The 26,763-nt window shown below is 38.1% G+C and overlaps 2 protein-coding genes across 2 annotated transcripts in view; both read left to right on the top strand.

Annotated features, from left to right (window-relative positions):
* The window catches only part of LOC149560724 (uncharacterized), a 74,601-nt gene extending 48,182 nt beyond the window's left edge, over window positions 1-26,419 (top strand). Inside the window, exons 2-5 of the mRNA XM_089823655.1 lie at window positions 25,228-25,296; window positions 25,392-25,538; window positions 25,628-25,920; window positions 26,013-26,419. Coding sequence (XP_089679781.1) covers window positions 25,228-25,296; window positions 25,392-25,538; window positions 25,628-25,698 — 287 coding nt within the window. The 3' untranslated portion in view covers window positions 25,699-25,920; window positions 26,013-26,419. The remainder of the gene's footprint in view (window positions 1-25,227; window positions 25,297-25,391; window positions 25,539-25,627; window positions 25,921-26,012) is intronic.
* LOC149560725 (uncharacterized) lies at window positions 15,742-18,663 on the top strand. The gene is made up of 5 exons (XM_089824156.1): window positions 15,742-15,856; window positions 16,059-16,124; window positions 16,442-16,521; window positions 16,678-16,848; window positions 17,168-18,663. Exons 1-5 carry the CDS (start codon window positions 15,742-15,744, stop codon window positions 17,363-17,365), a joined length of 630 nt encoding a protein of 209 aa, XP_089680282.1. The 3' UTR covers window positions 17,366-18,663.
* Window positions 26,420-26,763: the final 344 nt, after the last annotated feature.

Genomic DNA, 26,763 nt, shown 5'->3' with positions numbered 1-26,763 from the left:
GGATATAGACAGTCCACTAATAAGTCATTCTACTGCAAGTTAATAGTTGATCAATCCATAACCTGCATGACTCATGATTTAAGCCAAGAAGTATACATAATATTATATGACATATTTTCAAAGATATCAAAGGGAAGGAGTATGAGTATTAACAATTGACTACCTTCAAATAAGAGTAAAATGCCTTCAAGATGGGTCAATTAACTAAATTTGAAGGGGAACTCCAATAATAAATGGTATTAATCATAAAGTACCAATATGGCAATAGAATAATGCTAGAAAAGAATAAACTGCACTTATGTGCCAACCAGTAGAACAAAATAAATGTTGAAGGCAATAGTGTATAATAACTCATAATCTCAAAGAATAAGAAAAATAAATAAAATAAATTTACTTATGTGAAATAAAGAATGTACTCATATTTGATAAGTCACAAGAGACACAATAATTTGTATATTTATCAGGATATATATGTGGGCCCCCATATATACACATGAATAAATATACCTAAACTATCATGGTATGAAATCATGCAAATAGAATTAAGATCATATATAAAACATAATTTCTAGGCAATATACTAAAGAGAAATGCCAAAGATGATGAAAGAGAATTATTAACATCAAACAATATTTGCAGTAATTAATCCTCTTAGGTTGAAGTCCACCCATTCTAAAAATTGATCTCTTTTACTAAGTACTTTTTGAAACCATTTATTTTTTCTCTTAACAAATTTATCACTAGAGGAAGAGTCATGATGTATGAATGCATCATTTGTTTTAACATTAGCATTATTACCATTATCAATATTAGCATTATTACCATGATTTATAAATGCATCATTACCATTACCATTGTAAGAAAGAATAGAAAGAATAAAGGTAGATATATGAGGAGTAGGGTCTAGAGAAGGAAGTTGGTCCTCCACTAACACAATTCTGCTTCCAAGAACTCGTTCATTTTGAGTATTAGAAGAATTATGTACACCATTTCCTACAAGACAAACATTTTGTGCTATGTGCACTTTGTTAGTAATAGGATTATACGCTTGATAACCTTTGGTATTTTGCATGTTTTCACTCATGCACTTTGTACATGTCATCTTAGAAGAAGCAATAGGAGGTAAATTTTCAACTGTATTAGATGAGATATGCTTATTTTTCAAATGAGCAAGCCTTTCATGCGCCATATTAAAAGTAATATCTTTGTGCAAAGAGTGTCTAGAAGAGGTGAACCCAAAAAATTTAAATAAGTTATCATGGCCTAACTTAGCATTAGCAACAACTTCATTAGTGTTAGGATCAATAACAGAACACATGTCCCTATGAAACTCAACTTTTTAATTTTGACATAATTTTACAACAGAAAGAAGATTGTATTTAAACTCAGGAACATAAAGGACATCATGTAATTTTCCATTTGAAATACTAACATTACCAAATCCTTCAACTTTGCAACTATGATTATCAGCTAATTGAATTGGAATATTAGAAAGGTCGGGTTTTAAATAATCAAACACTTCTTTATGAAAAGTAACATGTTGAGACGCACTAGTATCAATAATCCATTCTAAATTTTTAGGAACATTGTAACTAATAGTAAAAGCATGATGAGATGGATGAGAGTTTTGATTATTGTTATTCATAATTTGCTTATCTTTTTATTTTTTAAAACAATTATTAGCTACATGACCATCTTTCCCATAATAAGTACAGTGAGGTTTTTTATTAAATTGATTAGGATGAGTATTATTACGATGAGTGTTTGGATGATTATTGTGATTATTTTTACCACATTTTGTTCGTCTCGCCAAGTTTCAAAATTCAAATGTTACTCGTCCAACGGCTAATTCCCAAAGCTAATATTATTTTAATGCCGACCTTATAAAAGTTTCCATGACCCGCAGGTTTTCTAGCTATCAGATCTGAGGAAGATCTACAGAGGGCGCCATCTCGCTATGGAAAAGTTGTGCGAGAGTTACGTTAACGACATTGCACCTAGTTGACGCATGTTCAGTGGATCCAGTGGCAGGCAATCAGTTCACGGTGGAAAAGGTTTCACGGTGGAAAAACCTTCACGATGGACCGGAAAAGGTGTTCGACAGGCGGTCAGTTGCTGAGAAAGTTCATGACGGGCAGTCAGTTTTACAGGCCAAAAAATCCAAAAGGCGGCAAGGCGCCATGTCGCCATCGAAAAACTCACGAGTTTTTTGACAGCGACATAGCGCCTGGGTGCCACGTGTCCCTCAGTAGGGTCAGGCGGTATGAACCTTACAGGTTGGTGCTTTGTCAGACCAAAGTTGTGCTTTGTTGGACCAATGAAGAACTGCCACATATTCCAGGTTAGGATACAGTCAGCGCATGGGACCAGATCTTCATCGCTGCCAGTACAAGGAAGCGTTAATTTCTCTACCGTCAGATCTGCGGAGATCGATGGTCAGCGCTATGTCGCTTATCCAAAGTTGCACGAAGAATATGATGGCGACATAACGCCATTCAGCCATGTGTCCGGTGAATCTTAGATGTCAGCGCAGGAAATACAGACAGTTGGTACATGGTCGGTTTCTATTCATCGATGCACTGAGGGGCAGTATCCATCTTGCTTATCGTCAAATTTAAGACAAATCAACGGATGGCGCCATTTGGCCATGGTGAAGTTGCACGATCTTTACCATAGCGACATGGTGCCCTTTCACCACGTGTCGGCAGGGCCCAATTACAATAGAGTACGCCGGTCAGTATCGCTAGGTGTCATTAGGGGTGGCACAGTCGCTGAAGTGGCACTAGATATGATGGCCCGAGGTGAAGCAAGTATGACACATGACGAGTCTTCGTGATCGTCAAATCTATAGAGATCAATGGCAGGCATCATCTCGCTATGAAGAAGTTGTGCAATGTATATGTTGGCAACATAGCGATTTGTCGATACGTGTCTCACTGGCCTGATCAGGGTTGGCGGTTAGCGGCTGACCGTCACAGTTAGTGATAACAGTTCAAAGGTGGTGCGATTAGTCTGACGTAAGGAAAGGTCAACCACGGAAGACTCCCCAGGTGGCAAAATGAAGAGAGATGATTGGCCCACATGGCCCAACTGGCTCGTATAGCCTGTTTGACTTGCTTCGACCCTGTTGATTCATGAACCAAGAAGCAAATGTAATCGATTTTATCCTCTGATCCGATCTTCATGATCAATCCTGACCTACCCAAAATGAATACGGGGCAAAAAAGAACACTCCACCATCTCAGTCGATCCATCTACTATGTCAGGATCATTCATTGGCGCCGTTTTTGTCTAGTCTAGGCATTTCTTCAGTCAAATATTTGATTTTGTACCTCAGAACCATGCTCGAGTGTGATCTTTGGTTGGATATTTTTGTATAGGAGCTTGATGGTAGTAGTTGAGCAGTTAATGCAGAGCCAATTTCCTCAGTTATGCCTGAACTATAAAGGCAATTTTGTAACCTTTTCTTAAGGTCGACCCTTCTCTGTTATTCTCTGCTACTGCTCGTAGGTCTGCAGTGTAAAATTCCCAGTGCCTCTGAACTGTATGATTTCCTGTTTTATCCCCTTCAGCTATTAATGTGTATGTGCATCCTTCTTGCCTCTCATTGATCTATTGTTGAGATCTGTAGTCTGCATACTGCATCTATTTGTGCCTATTGGATAATATGTAAGTGAGTTTCATCCTTCCTTGTGTTATTCAATTTGGTTTTTTGATCTATATGTGGTTATTTGATTAAAAGCAAGTCTGAACGTGTATATCCTTAGTTTCATTCTGGTTTAGTAGCACATGTATGGGCAGAGATTGGTCTGAATACTCTATTTTGGTGCATCACCTCCGTAGTTTAGGTAGGGTAGAGTTTTTTTTCTGCATCTCCTTCTTCCCCTTTTCCTTCCGAGAGTAGTTAGGTGCACCCTGATAGTAAGAGGAAGCCGGCCTTCTCCAGAGACTCAACCTCATAGTTCAAGTCCCATAGCTTGGAGGTTGTTTCCATGTTTCACTAGGTTGTCCTTGTGCATAGGCCTTGGACAAGGGTGCAAACCTATGTGACAACAGTATTTGGCACACCCGGTGGGACTTCAACAACAAGATTTACAAAGGTTTAAAGTCCACTAGTGTCAAAGAAGAAAGAGTTTCAGAGATTAATGCTGAAGAGGTAGTGCTGGCTTCTGTCTTTGAGCCTTCAAGAGGCAAATTCTTCAAGTACTTGGCAACTCTAAACATCAACAGATCTGGTTCCAGGCCAAAGTTGCAGTGATTCATGCCCAGAGCTGAAACAAGGGCATCTTCTAGAGGTAAATTTCAATATCAAGAGCTTTCTCTTTCAAATCCTAGAAGAAAGAGGACTAGGACTTCATTATCACCAGTTAGGGGTGCAATAACAGTTAATATACTTGTAAGGTCTGTCTCTACTTCTCCTACAGTTCGAACTCAGCCTAGATTTCCATTAACACTCATCAATAGAACACTTGTTTACATGGCATAGCCAAGGGTTCATGCCTTTGCCACCTTTAATGGTGGGAGTCCTCTATTGTTAGCCCAAAGGCATGATATACCAATATCTGCACTAAAAAGCATACCTGATTTTACTGGTGAAACTTCCATCTCCCCTTTAGAGCATATTCAAGAAGTAGAAAATGTCTGTAATATTCATGGTATTATAGAGGATGATGTTGCTATCAGACTTCTAGCCTCATCTTTAAAAGGAACAACATTATAGTGGTATAGAGGCTTAGTTCATGGTTCTATAACTAATTGGGATGAACCAGGAGCAGGATTATGCAAACATTTTGAGGATAGAAGTGACCATCTGTCACTTTTAGAGCAATTGACTACTATTAAAAGAGCCCCCCATGAATGTATGACTGACTTTAACTATAGATTCCAAAAGACATGGGATAGAATACCCTCTTCAGTGAAACCTACCCCTGGTAATGCCTTTTTGCATTACCTTAGAGCTTTTAATAGTGATATTGCCACTCCAATCCAAACTATGGGAGGAGATACCTTGCCTAATGCTTATGAGATAGCCATAAAAGCCGAGAACATCCTGATACAAGGAGGGAAGTTGGCTCCAAGGCCCCCTATGCCTTTCTTCCCTAATGTTCCCAACCACCAACCAGTAATAGCCCCTCTTCCTACTACTTCTACATCACAAGCCCTTACTCCAGTCCCTCAAGTTTCTACATCCTCAAATGGGATAGGTGAACTAAAAGAGATGCTCCAAGGTCTAGTGATGAATACAGATAAGAGAGAGAAGACCCTGGATAAAAAATTGCAAGAGTAGGGGAGGGAGTTGAAGGACCAAGGAAAGAGATTAGAGGATAGTTTTTCTCTAATACAAAAGATGAGTAACAAGGTGGTGGCCTTAGAAAGGCAACAAGCTCAAAGTGGCAAGCCTCCCCAACTGCAATATCAAGCTCCAAGTGGTGGTAGGCTTCCTAATCAGTGGAATAGAGCGTTTGATCAGGGTAGGCAAAATAGTCATGCTTCTGCTTCAAGCTCAAATCAGAATAGAGCTATAGTCCCTCAAAATAACTTGGCCCAAGATCAAGATTTTTGTCCTTCTTGCAACTATTCTTATACCTATTGCATGTACCAGAAGGCAGAATCTTATATGGCCCTAACTGTCCAAGAACCTGCAGCAAAGCAATCATACAAGGAGGATCATCCCAAGGAAGCCTCATATATTCAAGGACGTGATGATTTCTCTTTCATGAATCATCAGGTTGGAGAGCATTGAAATGTAAACTAGGATTCGGTTGCTCATAACACAAGAAGCAGGAAGAGAGCTATGGAACATGCTGCCCCTCCTTCTCCTAAGTAGGCCTCAACTTCAAGTGCTACACCTCATTACAAGCAGCAAATGAACAAACAAGTACTTCACAACAGCAAAAGCAAGATTCTCGAAAGAAAGATGCAAGTGATCCTTATGTTGCCCCATCTCAACCTCTTATAAGTGCAGCTCCCAAAGTTTCTACCAAAGTTCCTAATGCACCTTCCAGTGTGGTAGAGAAAATGAAGAAGACCAATGTGAATATCTCCATGTGGGATGTTGTCGCTACCATACCAATGCAGAAGAGGATGCTGTAGCAAGAATTAGAGAAGATTGAACTCAAGGATCAGCCATCTATCATGGAGAATGCCACAAGTCTAGTACAACCAGCAAGGGATGTGCAGACAAATAAAAAGGTTAGACCTCCTCCATTCTATATTTCTCTGATTATAGGAGGCAAGTTAGTCCACAATTGCATGATAGATTCAGGGGCTAGTAGCTCAGTAATGCCTAGGTGTGTTGCTGATGCTTTAGGAATGAAATATGAGCCCATTGTTAGGGATGTGTTACAATTGGATGGCAGTACTGTCAAAACTATAGGCATCCTTAGGAATGTGGAGATGGCCCTACATGCATGCCCTGGTTGCACTGTGATTCAAGATATATCTATTGCTGAAGTCAAGCCCTATTTTGCCATCTGTCTTTCAAGAGACTTCACTGCTCAAATTGGTGGATTCATATCTGCTGATTGGTCATATATGTCATTTAAGACCAGATATGGAGCCAATGCCTCAATTAGAGCAGAACCTCAAGCCCTTCATCACACTAAATCTTAGATCCCCAATTCCATCAACATGAATTGCCCTATTCTAGAGATGGATGAAAATGACATAGTAAATGAGCCTATCACTTCCATAGCAGAGATTCTTGATTTCTTCTTGGATGAGTGGGAAAATGCATATCAGTTTGAGCCTATGTCAGAGACTCTTGAGACAAGCCTTAGTACATATTGCGTAATAGAGAAAGATGCTCAAGTTCCTGATCTTGTTGGGACTAATGATGATATAAATGGAATATGGAGTATGTACTTTGATGGCTCAAGGAATAGAAATGGGTCAAGGGTTGGTGTTGTACTGATCTCTCCCACACAAATAAGATACTACTTCTCATTTAGGCTCCAATTCAGTTGCACCAATAATGTGGCCGAGTATGAATCCTTGATTCAAGGTCTCCTACTTGCCCAAAAGAGAGGAATTCAAGCATTGAAAGTTTATGGAGATAGTGAGTTGGTAGTCAATTAGGTGAGGAATCAGAATATCACCAAAAATGGCCTACTCAAGTCTTACAAACACAATGTCTGGGATTTGCTTGAGGGCTTCAATGCATTTAATATTCAGAGCATTCCTAGGAAAGAAAATAAAAATGTTGATAGAATTGTAGTAGTGGGTGTAGCTTATGATGTACCAGGGAATCTTGAGGAGGAGAAGAAGCAACAAATTAGGGTGGTAGTGAGGCCTACCATCCCTGACAACAACACTCATTGGAAAGTGTTTGACTCTGATGAACAAATTGTGAGTTTCTTGTAGAATGAGGCAGAATTCTCAGATAGAAACTAGTCAATGCTACAAGATTAGTATGGTGATCGGATCATTCACCTTAGTTCTAACAAGTTTCCCAAGGGTCTCATTACCTTGGAGAGTGTCTTTAATCCTGATGATCAAACAAGAGGCAAAGGGATGAATCTAGCTGCAGAGAAAGATGATTATGCCCCAGTTATAATTGTTGATGGAAAATTTCTGAATATGGGGAAGGTATGTTCTGAAACTGAGCAAGAAAACTTCATTCATTTATGTCAATAATTTAATGATGTATTTGCTTGGACATATGATGACTTAAAAGGGTTTGACCCTAGTTTGTTTCAACATACCATAGATTTAATTGATAAGGCCAAACCAGTAAGGCAAAAACAAAGACTAGTGAATCCTAAGATTGAGCCCCTAATGAGAAAAGAATTATCGAAGTTTATAGAGGCCAATATAATATTTCCTATCAAACACTCAACATGGGTAGCTAACCTTGTCCCTGTAAGGAAGAAGAATGGAGAAATCAGATTGTGTGTGGACTTTAGGGATCTTAATCAGGCTTCTCTTAAAGATCACCATCCTCTCCCTTCCATGGAAAAAATTCTATCCAAGGTCAGTGGGTCAAGGAGATTCTCTTTTCTTGATGGATTCTATGGTTACAACCAAGTGCTGGTTAAAGAATCTGATAGACATAAAACAACATTTACTACTAAATGGGGCATCTATGCTTATTGCAAGATTCCATTTGGACTAACAAATGCAGGTGCCACATTTCAGAAGGCAATGGAGATGGCCTTCAAAAAATTAATTGATAAGTTTGTCTTAATATACCTTGATGATATAACTGTATACTCAAAAAATGTAGAAGATCATTTTGATCACTTAAGGCAGGTATTTCTAAGATGTAGAGAGTTTGGGGTTTCCCTCAACCCAGCCAAGTGTGTCTTTGCTACAAGCTAAGGAAAGTTATTAGGACACATTGTATCTGAGGATGGGCTAACCATTGATCCAGAAAGAACAAAGGCAATACTTACCCTTCCTCTTCCTAAACTCAAGAAGGGGCTGCAAAGTTTCCTTGGTAGAATAAACTTTGTGAGAAGGTTTATCCCTAATCTTGCTACCATGGTGAAACCTCTTACAGCTATGCTAAAGAAAGGTATGGTCTTCTCATGGACTAAGGAAGGGAAGGAGAGTTTTGAAGAGATCAAGGCAGCCATAGCCTCAACCCCTACTCTCATGAACCCAAATTTTGAGAGGGATTTCATCCTCTACACTTTAGTTGGTGAGTCAAGTATCTCTGCTGTCTTGACTAAAAAAAATGGCAAGGATGAGGAGCAGCCCATAGCCTTCTTTAGTGAAGGGCTCAAGGAATATGAAGATAAGTATAGCTTTGTTGAGAAGCAAGCCCTTGCAGTCATCAGAGCCTTGAAAAAATTCAAACACCTCTTATCCCACAATAGGATCCATTTGTTGGTGCCCCGTACTAGTGTAAAAGACTTCATGTTAAGCAAAGATATCAGTGAAAAGAGAGCTGGATGGATCACTAGGGTAATGGAGTATGATGTTGATGTTCAGATTACCAAGTTAGTAAGAGGGAGAGGATTGTGCAAGGAAATGTTATCAGACCAGGACTCTGATGAAGAGACTGCTATGGTAGTAACAGAGCAGCAGGAAGAAGGAAATGCTAATGGTCCAAAGAGCTGGATAAATAATGTGAAGAGCTTCTTATCAGGGAATGGATACCCTCAGGGATTGGATAGAGCTAAAAGAAGACAATATAGACTGCAGTCCATTCCCTATGCTGTAATTGATGGTATCCTATTCAAGAAGGATTTTAATGGGACCCTGTTGAGATGCATTGAAGAGGATCAAGCTGAAAGGATGATTAAAGAACTTCATGATACTCCTGATGGTGGCCATTTCTCTGCAAGAACAACTGCCATGAAGATCATGAGGGTTGGTTATTATTGGCCATCTCTGTTCCATGATTGTTATGGATATGTAAGAAAATGTGAGAAATGTGCTTTCTTTTCAGGCAAACAAAGGCTTGCAGCTCTCCCCCTTCATCCTATTCAGGTGGATCAGCCTTTTACCTAGTGGGGGTTGGATTTTATAGGCTCCATTAATCCCCCATCTAGTGTAGGTCATAAATGGATTTTGGCTGCTACTGATTATTTCACTAGGTGGACAGAGGCAGTTTCCTTGAAGGATGCCACAGAACCCTCAATTGTTGAATTCCTTGATGGGATTGTATCTAGGTTTAGTGCTCCTTCTACTATCATCTCAGACAATGCCAAGTCTTTTGTTGGAACCCAAATTTGTGCATGGGCAATGAATCACAATGTTTACCAAAGCACATCATCAAATTATTATCCCCAGGGTAACAGTTTGGCTAAGTCTTCCAACAAGAATCTGATCAGAATCATGAAGAGGACAATAGAAGACAATCAGAGGGTCTGGCATAAAAAATTAAGAACTGCTCTATGGGCTAATAGGATAACACCCAAGTGATCTATTGGGAATTCACCTTTTGTGCTGGTATATGGTAGGGAGGCCAAACTCCCAATCTCATTGGAATTTCCATCCTTGGAGTTGGCTCATTAGCTGGAATTAATTGAAGATAGTGCCATGTCAGTAAGAATGGAAAAGTTGATTGAACTAGAAGAAAAGAGAAACAAAGCCATGCAAACCCTAGAAATGCATCAGCAGCAGATGAAAAGGAGTTTTGATAAGAAGGCTAGGGTCAGAACCTTTAGAGAGGGAGATTTAGTCCTCAAGTGGGATTCAGACAGAGAAAAACTAGGAAGACATTCTAAGTTTGACCCACTATGGAGTGGCCCCTATCTAATTGCCAGTTGCAAATAGGCTAATGCATTCCAACTGAGCAGACCCAACAGTAAAGTTCTGCCCATTCCAGTCAATGGGATTTATCTTAAAGCTTGCTTCTGATGAAGATTGTGAATCCATGTACATAGTTAGTCTAGTCTCTTCTCTGTTATTTCCTGATTTTCAAGAAGTGTGCGTGCACAGGGTTCTCTTTTTGAGTTGCCAACTCCCGAAGTTTTGACAGTCTTAGGTTGCAAAGGAAGTTTTGTTTTTGTTTCCAGTTGTAGTTGCAGAGCTAGGGTTTTCAATCTCTCACAGGACGGGTTAGGGTTTTCCAGTTCTCAGATTCACACTTTTTGACCCTGTAGCCCAATGGAGTTTTTGTAGGCACTGGTCTTATGCATCGAGCAGGCTCATGCCCCCTGCGAGTCGCCAAAAAGGTTACCACATTTTGTTTGCCTCGCCAAGTTTCAAAATTCAAATGTTACTCGTTCAACGGCTAGTTCCCAAAGCTAATATTATTTTAATGCCGACCTTATAAAAGTTTCCACAACCCGCAGGTTTTCTAGCCGTTAGATCTGAGGAAGATCTACGGAGGGCGCCATCTCACTATGGCAAAGTTATGCGAGAGTTACGTTAACGACATTGCGCCCAGTTGATGGGTGTCCGGTGGGTCCAGCGACAGGCAATCAGTTCATGGCGAAAAAGGTTTCATGGCGGAAAAAGTTTCATGATGGACCGAAAAAGGTGTTTGGCGGGCGGTCAGTTGCTGGGAAAGTTCATGATGGGCGGTCAGTTTTGCGGGCCGAAAAATCCAAAAGGCAACAAGGCACCATGTCGCCATCGAAAAACTAACGAGTTTTTTGACAGCGACATAGCGCCTGGGTGCCATGTGTCCCTCAGTAGGGTTAGGCGGTATGAACCCTGCAGGTTGGTGCTTTGGCAGATCAAAGTTGTGCTTCGTTGGACCAATGAGGAACCGCCACATATGTTAGGTCAGGATACAGTCAGTGCATGGGACCAGATCTTCACCGCCACCAGTACAAGGAAGGGTTAATTTCCCTACCGTCAGATCTACGGAAATCGACGGTTAGCGCTATGTCGCTTATCCGAAGTTGCACAGATAATATGATGGCAACATAATGCCCTTCGGCCATGTGTTCGATGAATCTCAGATGTCAGCGCAGAAAATACAGACAGTTGGTACGTGGCCGATTTCTATTCGTCGATGCACTGAGGGGCAGTATCCATCTTGCTTACCGTCAGATTTAAGGCAAATCAACGGATGGCGCCATGTCGCCATGGTGAAGTTGCACGATTTTTACCATAGCGACATGGTGCCCTTTTACCACATGTCGGCAGGGCCCAGTTGCAACCGGGTACACCAGTCAGTATTGCCAGGTGTCATTTGGGGTGGTGCAGTCGCTGAAGTGGCGCCAGATATGATGGCTCAAGGTGAAGCAAGTACGACACATGACGAGTCTTCGTGATTGTTAGATCTGTAGAGATTGAGGACAAGCGTCATCTCGCTATGAAGAAGTTATGTGATGTATATGTTGGCAACATAGCAATTTGTCGACACGTGTCTCACTGGCCCGGTTAGGCCCGCATGGCCCAGCTAGCTCTTATAGCCTGTTTGACTTGCTTCGACCATGTTGATTCATGAACCAAGAAGCAAATGTAATCGATTTTATCCTGCGATCCGATCTTCATGATCAATCCTGACTTACGCGAAATGAATTTGGGGCAAAAAAGAACACCCCACCGTCTCAGTCGATCCATCTCCTGTGTCAGGATCATTCATTGGCATCGTTTCTGTCTACTCGAGGCATTTCTTCAGTTGAATATCTGATTTTGTACCTCAAAACCATGCTCGAGTGTGATCTTTGATCGAATATTTTTGTATGGGAGCTTGATGGCAGTAGTTGAGTATTTAATGCAGAGCCAATTTCCTCAGTTATGCCTGAACTATAAAGGAAATTTTGTAACCTTTTCTTAAGGTCGACCCTTCTCTATTATTCTCTGCTACTGTTCGCAGGTCTATAGTGTAAAATTCCCTGTGCCTCTGAACTGTATGATTTCCTGTTTTATCCCCTTCAGCCATTAATGTGTATGTGCATCCTTCTTGCCTCTCATTGATGTATTGTTGAGATCTGTAGTCTGCATACTGTATCTATTTGTGCCTATTGGATAATATATAAGTGAGTTTCCTCCTTCCTTGTGTTATTCAATTTGGTTTTTTGATCTGTATGTGGTTATTTAATTAAAAGCAAGTCTGAACACGTATATCCTTAGTTTCATTCTGGTTTAGTAGCGCATGTATGGGCAGAGATTGGTCCGAACACTCTATTTTGGTGCATCACCTCTGTAGTTTAGGTAGGGTAGAGTTATTTTCTGCATCTCCTTCTTCCCCTTTTCCTTTCGAGAGTAGTTAGGTGTGCCCTAATAGTAAGAGGAAGCTGGCCTTCTCTAGAGACTCAACCTCACAGTTCAAGTCCCACAGCTTGGAGGTTGTTTCCATTTTTCACTAGGTTGTCCTCGCGCATAGGCCTTGGACAAGGGTGCAAACCTATGTGACAACAATTATTATTATTATAAGTATTGGGAGAATGATTATTAGAAGATTTGAAATTTTGATTTTGACTTTTAGACACAAAAGCATGTTCATTAGATCTAAGAGTACCAAATTGTAACAACTTAGCTTCCTCTTGACGTAACAAATTTTCAAAAATACTATAAGTTAATTGAGTAGACAAAGTAGGAATAGCAAGTTGAGAATGAACATTAATAATAAATTGTTGAAATTGTCTAGGAAGACATTTCTTTAAAATAATGGTAATTAATCTAATATCAGTGAGAGTAACACCTAATCCAATTAGTTGACTTTTAATATAATCAAATTTAAGTAAAAATTCATCCATAGATTTGAAATCAATATACCTCAAGTCTTTCAAATTGTCTTGCAATTGAATCTTGTGTGATTCAAATGGCCTATCATATGTTTTCTTTAAAATATCCCAAGCTTTGTGGGCATTAGTACAATGAGAAATTAGAACATATAAATCTGGGTTAAGAGATATACCAATGAGGCCAAGGGCTTCCTCATTTTTAGTATTCCATGAATCTTTTTCATCTTGTGTAGCTGAGGTACCAAGAACTACAGAAGGGTCAGTAGCAACATCTAAAATATGCTTAAAACAGAATATAAATGAAAGATGAGTTTTTCAAGTAGGATAGTTTGAGTTATTTAACTTGATTTCTGGAATTAAAGTCGACATGATTTAAAAAATTATGTTTAAAATTTAAATAATAGATTTGAAATAAAAAAGTGAGACTTATTATCCACAAGAATGTTAAATAATTATTAAGAGATTTAGAGAGTCAAAAATTAAAAACTAAAATGTTCCCTGCAAAACCACTGGTCAGATTGAAGAAATAGGAAAAATAAAAATTTGAAAAATTGAAAAAATGTGTTACACACAAAGAGCGATAACTTTTTTAATTTAACTCTATTTTCAATAAAATTTAAAGGGTTTTTTCATTTTTATGTCTTCTAAATGCTGTTCAAATTTCAGCCAAAAACAGATCACGGATTGAAAGATATCATAAAAATACGAACTGCTATTTTTAAACTTGAAAAACAAATAATACTGCACATATAGTATAATAACTTCTGCAATACTATTCTGATACAAATAAAATTTAAAGGGTTTTTTTATTTTTATATTTTCTAAATGCTAGTAAAATTTCAACCAAACTCAGATCATAGATTATGAGATATAAGAAAAATACGAACTGCTGTACTTTCCTTTCTAAAACAAAAAATAGAAAAAAATTTGAATTTCAAAAATTTTAAAAATCTGCAATAGAAATAAGGTTAGATACAATAAAAAAAAATCAAAAATAAAAAATCGTTTGGCGGCAAGCCTTCCAAAGGAGGTTAGAAAAAATAAAAAATGAAGAACTCTTTGGCAGCAAGCCTTCCAAAGAGGGTTAGAATGAATAAGAAAGAATAAAATCTGCAAAAGAATAAAATAAGACTTTCAATATTCCAAACTTCAAGATCTTCACAATATCAAGCTCTTCTAATGAACCCTTCACACAAGCTCAAAACAAGGATTAGTAGCTTTGATACCATGTCAGAAATGGAAAAAGAAATATGGAAATAAGCAAAAAATAGGAAAGAATCTAAGCGAGTTAATGTATGAAAAGATATTACCATAAAATAGGAGAGAGAAAGCTTCAAGATCCAACTCCATGAGACAAGATATTTGGAAAGGGGAAAGAAAAGAAAACCCCTTGTGACATTATGAATGAGGCATGAAAAGCTGAGAGAGAGAGAGAGAGAGAGAGAGAGAGAGAGAGAGAGAGAGAGAGCAATCGCTCATACAATAATTGAGAAGAGGAAGAAACCTCATTAGAAATGAGAGAGGAGGGCCATCTCTTAAATAGAGATGAGAGAGAGGAGTTAGAATGTAACTCCTATGTCTATGAATGCCACCGTTCATAAGTGTGTGAGGCCAAGTGTGAGATTCCTCTTAAGGAGGAATATTTATTTTTCTTATTAAAGAAAATACAAAAATGAGTTGTCCTCACAAGTGGACAATAGGACAAGAATGACATGTCCTTTACATGTGGACTAGAGGACAAATAAATAATATATAAGGAATACCTTGGTTTATCTCAATAAATAAATAAATACAACCAAGGAAAGATTATTAATTCTAACAGAACTCTTCCATATCATCCTCGTCCTCTAGAGAGGAGTAGCTATTCTGCAAAAAGGGAGAAATCGGGTGGAAGTCAGACGAGAAATCCTCTGGACTTACAACCTGCCGTTTTATCCTTGATATCTCCGCAATGGTACAAAAGGAGAGAGTCAGTTCAGCAGAGCAAAGAAGATAGAAGTTGCAGAGTAGAGAAAAGCAAAAGGAAAGAGATCAACAGATTTGGTTGGCAAGTGTTTCCCTTGTTCACTCTGTAAGTTTGCTATTGTTAGTTTTGTCCTATTGAATTAGTGATTGCTCCAAGCACCATTGTATGTAGCCATTAGAGCTACAAGTTTAAAGTTCATTGAAGGTTGAAGTTTTATCAGTTTAGGGTTATTGTAGGGTTTACTGGTTGAAGCTGAATGGTCCTAGATTTTGTAATATTTTTAATTAAAGTTAAATAGAAAGCAAGCAAGCATACTTGAATCCATTGTTCTTCTCCTATTCATTGCATTTGAGAAGTTTGTTTAGAAGCTTCAAGCTTTGACTCTCAGGTTTTAATGGTGGAAACATTCACATTGAAATTTCTCTAAGTTATAATTTTTTCAGTTTGAGCCGAGCTCACTTAGCATCCATTGTTGCCGAGCATTGCCCTTTGTTTGTCGAGCTTACTCAGCTTTTTCTTGTGCCGAGCTAACTTGGCACCTATTGCTTGTCACTTGGCACCTTCACGTGCCAAGCAAACTGCCACTCGACTTCTTAAGGTGTCAAGCAAATTGGCACTCGGCAATAGTTAGTGCTGAGAAAATTTAAAATTGTGATTTATTTCTCACAAGTCTTGCATACGATGGACTACTCCGCTCTAAATGAAAAAGAAGCTAATGAAACTGTCATAGGAAAAAGAATTGTGATTATTGGATTTCAGAAATCAGCATACGATGGACATTTGTTTTTTCACAATGGTACAAAAGCATAAATATTGTTAAGAAAAACTATAGCTACTACTGTATTAGTATTCGGTGCATGAACTAATTTGGCATATCTGAAAAAAGGGAACAAGATAAATGCTTCTAAATCTGTGCACATCTGGTTATCTGGAAGAGTGGAAGACTGGTTATTCGTGACAGTTTATTTACACTAACGAATTCTTTTGGACCGTGACAGTTCTTAAGCCTGTAGAGAAAATGCCGAAAGGAGGCAGAGATCAACCAACCATCCATGATAGTCTTGGTAGGTAAAAAAACTTCATCCTTAAATTGTCAGTATTAAAGATTGATTCTTAGATTAAAAGTATTAAATAGATAAAATTAATTATTATTTTTAAGATTAATTTATTTCTAATAATATGATGTTTATAAAGATAAAATCTTTAGACTGTGTTAGTGAAGAGCTTATGTCCAATGTTTATGCCTCACCTAAAAAAATTATTTCCATGCTATTATTTTCATCTAAATAACTTATACTCTGTCCTATAGCCTAGAATGGTCTTCTTGGCATTATTGTTATATACATATCTTCTTAAAACTTTTATATTTTGCCAATTAAAGTGACTCGCAATGTAACGGGACGAAGGGCTTTTGCAGAAGGCCTAGCTGCCCTTTTTTTGAACCCCTATATTAAATCACCGGTGACAGTTGGCATCTCGGGTGACTAGGGAATGGGCATGTCCAGCTTAATGTTGCAGGTACCTTTTCAATCCAATCTTCAAAGTGATTTCACTGAATCTTTTCAACATGAAACGTTCACGAAAATCCGGAATCATTGACAATTTTCACATTGACAGACTGAAATGATTTTGCTTCAAGCGGCAGCTCAGCTAGCATTTCCAGACATTCTACCAATTGAGGATTTTCCAGGATCCAAGCAGTACGAGCCAACTCAAAAGGGTCTCAGAAAATACAATAAAGTTAAGAAGGGAGTGAAAGATTTACTACCAGCATCCGAAATAGTTAGTGTAAGTATATATTATAAAGAAATACGAAAAATTGACTCTGGCGAAAGTGTGATTACAGAGCTTTTGTTAGCGTTAGTAATCCTAACATTACGTTGACATCCTGTTTGATCCGTAATTTACGGAAACTTCGCATGTAGATTACTATGCATGCGTTTTGCATGCTTTATTTAGGATAGTTTAATTTATAAAAGCTTGGAATTTAGTCATGGATTGTGAGCAACTCTGTTTTCTCTGTTTTTCAATTATCATTTCAATTCCTAGTTTGATCTATGGCAGAATTTTTCCAGCTTTAACAGTCATTGATTTCCTGACTCATCAGATTGGAGATGATCCACTAGTGTATTTTCTGGACAACTATCAAGACAAATTTCCTCAAGTCTATAAATCTTTAGCGCTCATGGACCGTGAGGAGATGGTGAGGTTTCTCACCACATACCGTAGCTTTGTGGGTTTTCTAAGTCCTCTATTAATTTCAGACTGCATTGTTTACTATGTTTCAGTTTCGTTTGAAGAATAAAACTTCAGGTTCATCTAGCACTCTAGGCAAGATTCCTACTATTCTCACCATTCGCTATAATGCGTGGTATTACCAAAATGAGTTAGAAGCAATGGCATGCTTGGCGGTAACTATAACAAAAGCAATGGAAGAAACAATGACCAAGTCCTAGAGAATGAGGTCCTGCTGGAGATACGCATGGAAGGAACGGGGAGGCGAAATACATTTCCAATTTCTTTTGCCATGCCTCCTTGCTCTTTTACTCTCATGATGGCTTACATGGGCGTTTTGGTTGTTGGTAAATCGGTTAAAGCACAGCGAACTAAAAGATTTAAAATATGGATCCATACCTGTCACTCTGATAATGTTTTTTTGGACCGTGATGAAACAGTTGCATTATGTTTTAAAACCTTTTAGTGCTCAAATTCTGGGGTATGTTCGCTTGCCTGACCGTAGCACAAATTTGGGCTATCAGCACCAGGTGATATCTGACATCAACTTTTTGAAGAAACAAATTCGTGAAAAGCCGTCTTTATTTTGGAAATTTATTGCTGGCAATTGGTTATGGAGAATGTGTGGACTCTATCTTGACACCGTTGAAGGTACATCCATTCCAAAGACACCACCACCTTGCAAAGATGATACCTGCATAATTGTCTTTGTTGACGATTTGGAGAGGTGCCAAGACACAGTTATATTACAGGTGTATCTCTTTTGGACCAGAGCTATTCTTTTAAGGGTTTAACATGACAGTAAACGATCGTATACACCATTCAAATGATGAACCTTTTGCAATATCGCATAATCAGGTACTGTCTGCAGTTAATTTGGTCTTTGCGGTATGTGAGATCAACGTGGTTCTTAGAATGGACAAGAAAATGATAGCAAGAGCAATTGCACACCAATACCAAGACGAACTACAAGACAACAATAATTTAAATATGGTCGATCCAATAGATTTGGCGGATAAATACTTAAGCAAAATAGTTCAACTACCCTTGGCCTTGCCAAATTCTGGCAATGACGAAAGAATACAATTTCTATATCAGCAGTTGGGAGAGAAGTTCGAGGAAGCAGGCGACGATGATCAAACAGGTTCCGAACTCTTACAATGCATTCCTTACATGACAATTTTTTTTTCGGTTCGATTGTTTTAGTGAAACGGAAACATTTTCTGACTTGTGCAGATTGTCAACTAAGAGATACAGAAAGCATTCTGCAAAACCAAGAGTCTATACCCGGTTTCCAAGTACACTTTCTTTTAAATGCGAGGCCTTTCATTTCTATTGTTTCAGTGAATATAACGAAACATCTAATATAAAAGAAAACCCTAAGAAAAAAATACTTTCCAGGAAGTAGCCCTCATACATATGAAGAGAAATGATGCTTTTCAATCCTGTAACTCCAATTTGTCTCTTGAACTTTAGTTTGAATTTCCAGTTCACCAGTGCAGTTTTGATTCACCGCATTGTTCTTCATGCAAGGATAGAGGATTTAGTATTGGTTGAGATCTATTAATTTTCGTGGTTAAACAGTGTTTTGATCTGCGTAGTTATAATTTAGAATCTATTTAACGGTTAACTTTGGAAAACCTTAGCTGTGAAACGCACCGAATAATGTGTGAAGTTTGCTGAAAGTGCACATTGGAAAGAACAGAACAGAAGAGAAATAGAAAATGCAAACATACGATTTTATGATTTTATCGTGTTTCACCAAATATTGTGGCTACGTTCACATTGCAGGGAAGATCTCTATTAATGTAAATGTCTAAACTTTACATCATAGCTGTAGCTTCAGCTCTTCGAATACAATATACAAATAATGAACCTCCAATACATATTTATAAAGTCTCAAAAGAAATGAAGAGAAACAATTGGAGGGAAATGATAATAAAATGTAAATAATAAAAGGAAGACTGTTGGGCTTCACATATACACCCAACAAACCCCCACTTGAAGTCCAATTGTAGTCTCCCCTGAATTACCCTACTTTTATTTCTTTATAACGTCAAGAGAAGTTAGTAGAACTCGAACTTCTCTCATGGAACAACCCTTGTGAATGCATCGGCTATATTCTCCTTGGTGTTAATCTTCAAGACCCAAAGTTTGCCCTTGTCAAGTTTACTTAGAATGAAATGGTACTGTACTTCAATATGCTTAGTCCCGCTATGAAACATTGCATTTTTAGCTAAGTCAATGGCACTTTTACTATCACAATACAAGACTGATCCTTGTTGAGGACAATCAAAATCACCAAATAGACGTTGCAACCAAATTAACTCTTTTGCTCCTTCAGTGAGAGCGATGTATTCAGCCTCAGTAGTAGAAAGTGAGACCACTTGTTGCAACTTTGATGCCCAATTGATTGCTGCTCCAGCAAAGGTAAATACATAACCAGTAGTAGATCTTCTATTATCTAAATTTCCAGCCATATCTGAATTAGTATAACCTCTAAGTGAAGTGTCTTTGCCACCAAAATACAATACAAAATTAGGAGTGCTCTTAAGATATCTTAAGATCCACTTAACTGCATCCCAATGTTGTTTACCCAGATTACTCATAAATCTGCTGACAACCCCCACTACTTGGGCGATATTTGGACGAGTGCATACAATTGCATACATAAGACTACCCACTGTTGAAAAATATGGGATGTTCTTCATGTAGTCTTGTTCTTCTTATGTCTTGGGACACATGGCTAAAGATAATCTGAAATGATAAGCAAGAGGAGTGCTGACCAATTTGGCATCTGCCATGCCAAATCTTTTTAGTACCTTGAGAACATAGCGTTCTTGAGAAAACTTTATTTCCCGCTTGTGTCTATCATAGATAATATCCATGCCAAGTATCCATTTTGCTGCCCTTAAGTCTTTCATGGCAAACCTTTTTGACATCTTTTTTTTCAATTTTGAAATCAGCTTCATAGATGAGCTGGTGACAAGCATGTCATCAACATAGAGAAATAAAAGAATAAAGGAAACATCAGGTAACTTCTTGTAGTAGACACATGGATCAAATTCACATTCAATGAAGTTATTTTCAGTCATGAGTCGATCGAACTTGAGGTACTAGTGCCTCAGAGCTTGCTTGAGACCATACAAGCTCTTCCTCAATTTGCAATATAAGTTTTCTTTACCATGTTTAATAAATCCCTCGGGCTCCATCATGTAGATTTCTTCATTCAGATCAGCATGGAGAAATGTCGTTTTGACATCCAGCTATTCAAGTTCAAGATCATGAACAACAACTAATGCAAGAATAGCCTGGATTGTAGTCATCTTAACCACGGGTGAGAAGATTTCATTGAAATCTATGCCCTTTTGCTGATTAAAACCTTTAACAACTAGCTTGGCTTTATACCACTTCTGATTTTTGCCTTCATCTTTCAACCGATAAATCCATTGATTTTTGAGTGCTTTTTGATTTGGTGGCAAAGGAACTAAATCCCAAGTTTTGTTTTTCTAGTAGAGAACCCATATCTTCCTGCATCAATGCCTCCCATTTGTGAGAATCTGATTCTTTGCGAGCTTCTTTGAAGCTTTTTGGTTCAACTTGATCTGAAAGAAAAAGTTCTCGCTCTATTTCTTCGCAATACAAAAGTTCATAATCAAAGAATCGGGCAGGAAGCCTTCTCTGTCTTGTTGACTTTCTTAGCCCCTAAATATTATCACCATTTTGTATACTGTCATCAGCATGTCCCTTGTCAATGTCATGAGAATTTTTTCTTAGTGACTCATAATCACTGCCTTGAGAAGATGTGAAATGACTCTTCTTTTGAGTTCGATTTTGATCAAGTCATTTTTGAACAATCCCCATACTAGGATAATGGCTCTGAGAGTTTTGTGCGCCACCCCCCCCCCCCCCCCCCCCCCCCAAAAAAAAAAAAAAGTACATCTCTATTATGTGTTTGATCATTTTGATATCCATGTTCTGCATTAAAGTGACTTCTCTCTTGTGAAGGAAGTTTTCTTTTGAGATTTTCAGTATGAATTCTTTCAACAGGTATAGGGACACATACCTGTTTGTAAGAGAGACCATCTTCAAACTCTCCATGAGAGTGTGCTTGTGGGGAGAGCAAACCTACTAGGTGACAGGGTGAAGAATCCCGTGAATGAAAGGTAGATTGCATATCTATGCAATATCCGTCACCACAAGGGGTGAGAGCTCGTGTCCTTATCTGAACGCCCTTCTTTGCCATTGTGGCATCCTGTCGGTTAATGTCAAGGATGCGTGAGCCATGAGTGGGCTCCTGTCTTCAAGCTTTTACTCTTGCATGACCAGTTTGATGGCCAAAGAGCTCCTCATGCGATGATCTTTGTACTGTTGCGGCATCCTATCGGCTCGTGTGTAGGATGCGTGAACTAGGGTTGAGATTGAGACTATGGCGTGTTCTTTCAACCATTGGTAGGTTCAGCTCATGTTGGTGGTGATTGGATTGCACATCCCCTGTGTGGACGACTTTAGTATTGGGTGATGCAACGTGAGGGAGTCTACGCCCAAGATTGACTCCTTGCATGGTGCGATGTATGGAAGATCACAGGTGAGGCTCATGTGGAGTCCACCTCACCCGTGAGTGGCATGTCCAAATCCTTAAAAAGTTTGTGACTAAAAGCAACAGCAGGGAGTGTGTCTTCATCAGTATATTTCCCATTTTCTCTCTATTCAGACAAAGGATTATCATCTCTATTCTAATTTAAATTTGAAATTGGAGTTTCATGACTACGACTACTGAATTCTTCAAAACTTTGTTTACCAGTGGTATTGGAATGACTACACATGCTATTGGATGAAGTAGAAAGAGGGGTAGGAGCTAAAACTGAATTGGGAGATAAAATACTAGAAGAAACATTGTTTTGATCTCTATCAGAATTAGAGTTATTATCAAAAATAGAGAAAGGGGCATATTCACATACCATTTTTTCTTCATTGTATAATGCTAGAAATACCTGTTCGTTGAAGACGACATCTCTACTTCTGATAATTTTCTTCCCAACTGGATCCCATAGTGTGAAACCAAACTGGTCTTTACCATAGCCCACAAAAATACATTTTTGTGATTTTGGATCAAACTTCTTCCCTTTCTCCTTTAGAACATGTATATAAGCTTCGCATCCAAACACTCGGATGTGAGAATATGAGATTTTCTTTCTCAGCTACTCTTCCTCTGGTATGCCAAAGTCCAATTGATAAGAGGGATTTTGGTTGATTAAGTATACCGCTATATTATATGCCTCTACCCAAAACTCTTTGCCTAAACTGGCATTAGAAAGCATACAATGAGATTTCTCAAGGATTGTTCTATTCATCCTCTCTGTTGCTCCATTTTCTTGCAGGGTGAATGGAACAATCTTGATTCTGCAGATGCCATTATCTGCGCAAAATGAATCAAACTCCACTGAGAAAAACTCTCCACCATTATTTGTTTGCAAACACTTTATTTTGTGGCCAATTTGATTCTCAACTAAAGCCTTAAAGATCGTAAATTTGCTAAAAAATAAGATTTCATATGCAATATGTAAATCGATAGCTTCCTTTTGCAATCATCAAGGAAAGTGACGAAGAAGTTTGCTCCTCCAATAGAACTTTCCTCGGTGGATTTGAACACATCGGAATAAACAAGTGCCAAAGGAGTATCTTTATTTTCATGTCTAGTCCTCAAGAAGCTGACCCACTTCTATTTTCCATAATGACAATGTTCACAAAATTGTAAGTCAATTAATTTCAGCCCTGGTAATTGACAACAAAACCCTTTTTACTCATGTGACTGAGCCTTTGATGCCACAATTCTGAATTGCTATCTTCAACTGTCATGGTAGCCCCCACTTCAATGATATTTTCTACAATATACAAGCTCCCAATCTTGTCTCCTTTTGTAACTAACATGGATCCTTTTGTGACTTTCCATGAATCGATTAGAGAAGTGACAAAACCTTGCGCAAATAGCTAACTTACAGAAATCAAAATTTTCTTTAGTTTTGGAACATGACGCACATCTTTTAATAGCTATTTAACACCTCCTTTTAAAGATAATAAAATATCTCCTTTGCCTACTATTTCACATGCTTTATTATCACCCAAGTATACTTCACCGAACTTACCTTTTTAATAATCTGAGAAGTATTCCATACATGAAGTGGTGTGAAATGATGCCTCGAAATCCAAAATCCATGAGGCTGAAGTAGTCTCGGTTGTAGATAAAATCAACACACTATCATCTTTGTCATAGACAGTGTTGGCTTGACTTTCCTGAACTTGTTCTTGTGCTCTCTTATAACCTCTACAATCCTTTTTCATGTGACCACTTTTGCCAAAATACTAGCAGTCTCCTCCTTTTCTTTCCCTTGACTTCGAGCGCCTGGCTGATTTTGATCTTCTATGATGATTGTTTCTTCTCTATTTTGGATTCTTCCTCTATTTTTGATGCTAACTGCCATCAATGCTTCATCAGATGAGGATTCCTTGTTGCTTCTTTGCATATCCTCACTAAGTAGAGTTGCCATAACTTCATCATATATGAGCTTGCTCTTTGAGGAGTTAGAAGACTAACTACTATAACAACGGGATCCTAGCTGTTAGGTAATGAACACAACAAGATGATAACTTTAGATTCATCATCTTGTGTCATGCCAACCGAGGTTGCTTGACATAATAAAGTGTTCAGATCATTTATGTGATTTGACATTGCAGTGCCATCCTTCATTTTTAGCTTATAAAGCTTCTTCATAATAAATAATTTATTCGCAGCTGAGACTATTTTGTACATACTTTGAAGTTTATCCCAAACTTCCTTGGTCATAGATTCATTGTGTACATTGAATAAAACATTCTGTGATAAAAAAAGAAATATTGTTGCCTTTTTTTTATCATCAATTTTAACCCAGCCTTCATCCTTCATTGCAGCTGGTTTCTTTTCTTTTCCATCAATTGCTACCGCCAAGTCTTGCTTGACTAGAAATGAATGCATTTGAACTTCTCACAAACTGAAATTCTGTCCTGAGGATTTCTGCACTCGCAAATTTTTCATGACTCTAGATTTTCAAACACTGAAATCAATTCTAGCGTCTATGCCAAGCTCTGATACCAATTGTGAAGTTCATTGAAAGTGCACACTAGAAAGAACAAAATAAAAAAGAGAAATAGAAAATGCAAATGCAAATGCAAACACACGATTTTATTGTGGTTCACCACAAATTGTGGCTACATCCACACTGCAGGGAAGATCACTATTAATGTAAATGTTTGAACTTTACATCACAGCTATAGCTTCAGCTCTTCGAACATAATATACCAATAATGAACTTCCAATACATATTTATAGTCTCAAAAGAAATGAAGAGACAAACAATTGGAAAGAAACGATAATAAAATGTAAATAATAAAAGGAAGACTGTTAGACTTCACATATACACCCAACATAATGCAGGTGTTTCATGCCATTCTGAGATATGCACTTACTATTAGTATAGTCTTGAGATTGTTTTCACCGTATTTCAAAGTAATTGAGCATGTTGTGATTTGATTTTTAGTGTACTCAAATAATGTAGACTGCTGTAGGTAGCAGTAAACTTTAGTTTCTTCTTGCTTACGACAGGGGTTGAAGTTTTTCAAATCGAAAACAATTTGATTGCGTTCAAATGTAATAAAATAGGGTTTTGTGTAATAATATTTTCTGAGTCTTTTCCTCTATAAAATAGAGCATATTCTGTTTTGAAACAGAGCATTCACAGTTCATGCTGATCGAGTGTTTCATATTCATGGTTTTTCAATTGGTGTTAATAATCTGTCTTTCTTTCTGGGCTGCTGTTGGAGATTTCACAACATGACAAGGCCAATTTATTTCACTTCTTCTACTTTCAAAAAGGACTAAGTCTCTGATTAATCCAGATGCTCGATGGCGTCATGTAGAAAACCCTCAAGGACAAATTCCAGAAAGCATCGAAGAACTTTCACCAGGTTATCAAATTACAGTCTCTCTCTTACGTTGCAATGCCATTTCATTTCAGTTGTTTTACTTGTGATAAAAATTAAATATACTCTGATTGACACAGATGGTCAACCCGGTGATGTCAAAAATCCTGACGAAAAGCTTGCGCAAAAAGTTCCACAAAGCGGCCCTCAGAACCTGTCGATAGCCTCTCAAATTATCAATTGTTTCAGAGCATTGAGAAGAAGGATTTGCGGGTGGAATTATTCAGGTAATGCGGTTGGAAACACTCTCTCGTCAGCTTCACATTAGAACTTATATATATTTTGACGTAAGAAACTAATGGTTTTGGCATTTCAGCAGGTACGCACACGAGAAACTTGAAACTGAAAAGCGTGCCGATAAATAGCCAGTTGATACTGCCGAGCTAGAGCGATGAAGAGCGGAAAGCAATGGTTTTCTTGAGTACACAAGCACGCGATGGCCCACAACTCCCTTGTGAATGGAAAAGATTCCTCACATATCATCGTCTAGCGTGGAACATCCTTTTCCGACTAAAGCAAGTTCAAAACTTAGCAGGATGGCAGGTCCAGTTACTTGTATGGATATTTTGTTGTTGGCAATGGAAAGACATTATCAACCTTATCATAAAGGTAGTTTAGGTGGTATTCTTCTTCTTAACATGTAAGTTTTATGGATTTTTAATTCTTGAGATCTCAGTACATGCCTCTAATGTCTCTTGCAGAAGTGGAAGGAGCTTGTGTCCATGAAGGGTGGCACTGTAAATGATGAGGACCCCTCGCTCAAAATTATAGTTGAGCATTACCTTGATAAGTTTAAGGAATCAGTTGTGGAAAATGATAAATGGGACTTATTAAATAAGACATTGGATAAGTATGATGTTCCCATGGAAGGCATTCAATCTTTTCAAAAGTTCCGTTTACATTGTGAAATTGGATATCTCCCTCGGCGTCCTGCATCTGCCACAGAGCAAATGAGCAGTACCCCAGCCTCCGAATCTCTCTAGGAGGACCCTACGTTTTATCCAGGGAAGCAAAGCAGAGTTACTAAAGACGCAAATTTTATTCCTACAATTTCCTAGATAATCTTTACTTTGATCGAATCAAAACATATGCGTGTTTCAAAAATTAATTATTATATTAGATACATGGACATGCAAACTATGAATCCCAATAGCCGAAGGAAAAATTAATGATATAGAATAACTAATTTCCAAATCACTGATCAGTATAATTGATGGGGTTAAACAACTCTTTGAAGATATAAGGAGTGAGACAATTACACTAACTAATCTAAAGGAATCAGGTGATATACTCATATTACCAACACATAGAGTCAATACAAGGATGCATTCAACAACCTATAACACCCTTTTTCATTGATAAAAAATGGGGGAGATAAAATCAACAACAAAGAAGGAACAACAAGAGGAGATGCATATAAAGGAAAAAATGAAAGGGGGAGATAAAATAAAT

This window comes from Cupressus sempervirens, chromosome 4 (genome assembly GCF_028749045.1).
Source record: "Cupressus sempervirens isolate cs-2001-9-10 chromosome 4, ASM2874904v1, whole genome shotgun sequence".
NCBI classification, from domain to species: domain Eukaryota; kingdom Viridiplantae; phylum Streptophyta; class Pinopsida; order Cupressales; family Cupressaceae; genus Cupressus; species Cupressus sempervirens.
The sequence above is the reverse complement of the archived record's forward strand: the minus strand, read 5'-3'. Positions and strand labels throughout refer to the sequence as shown.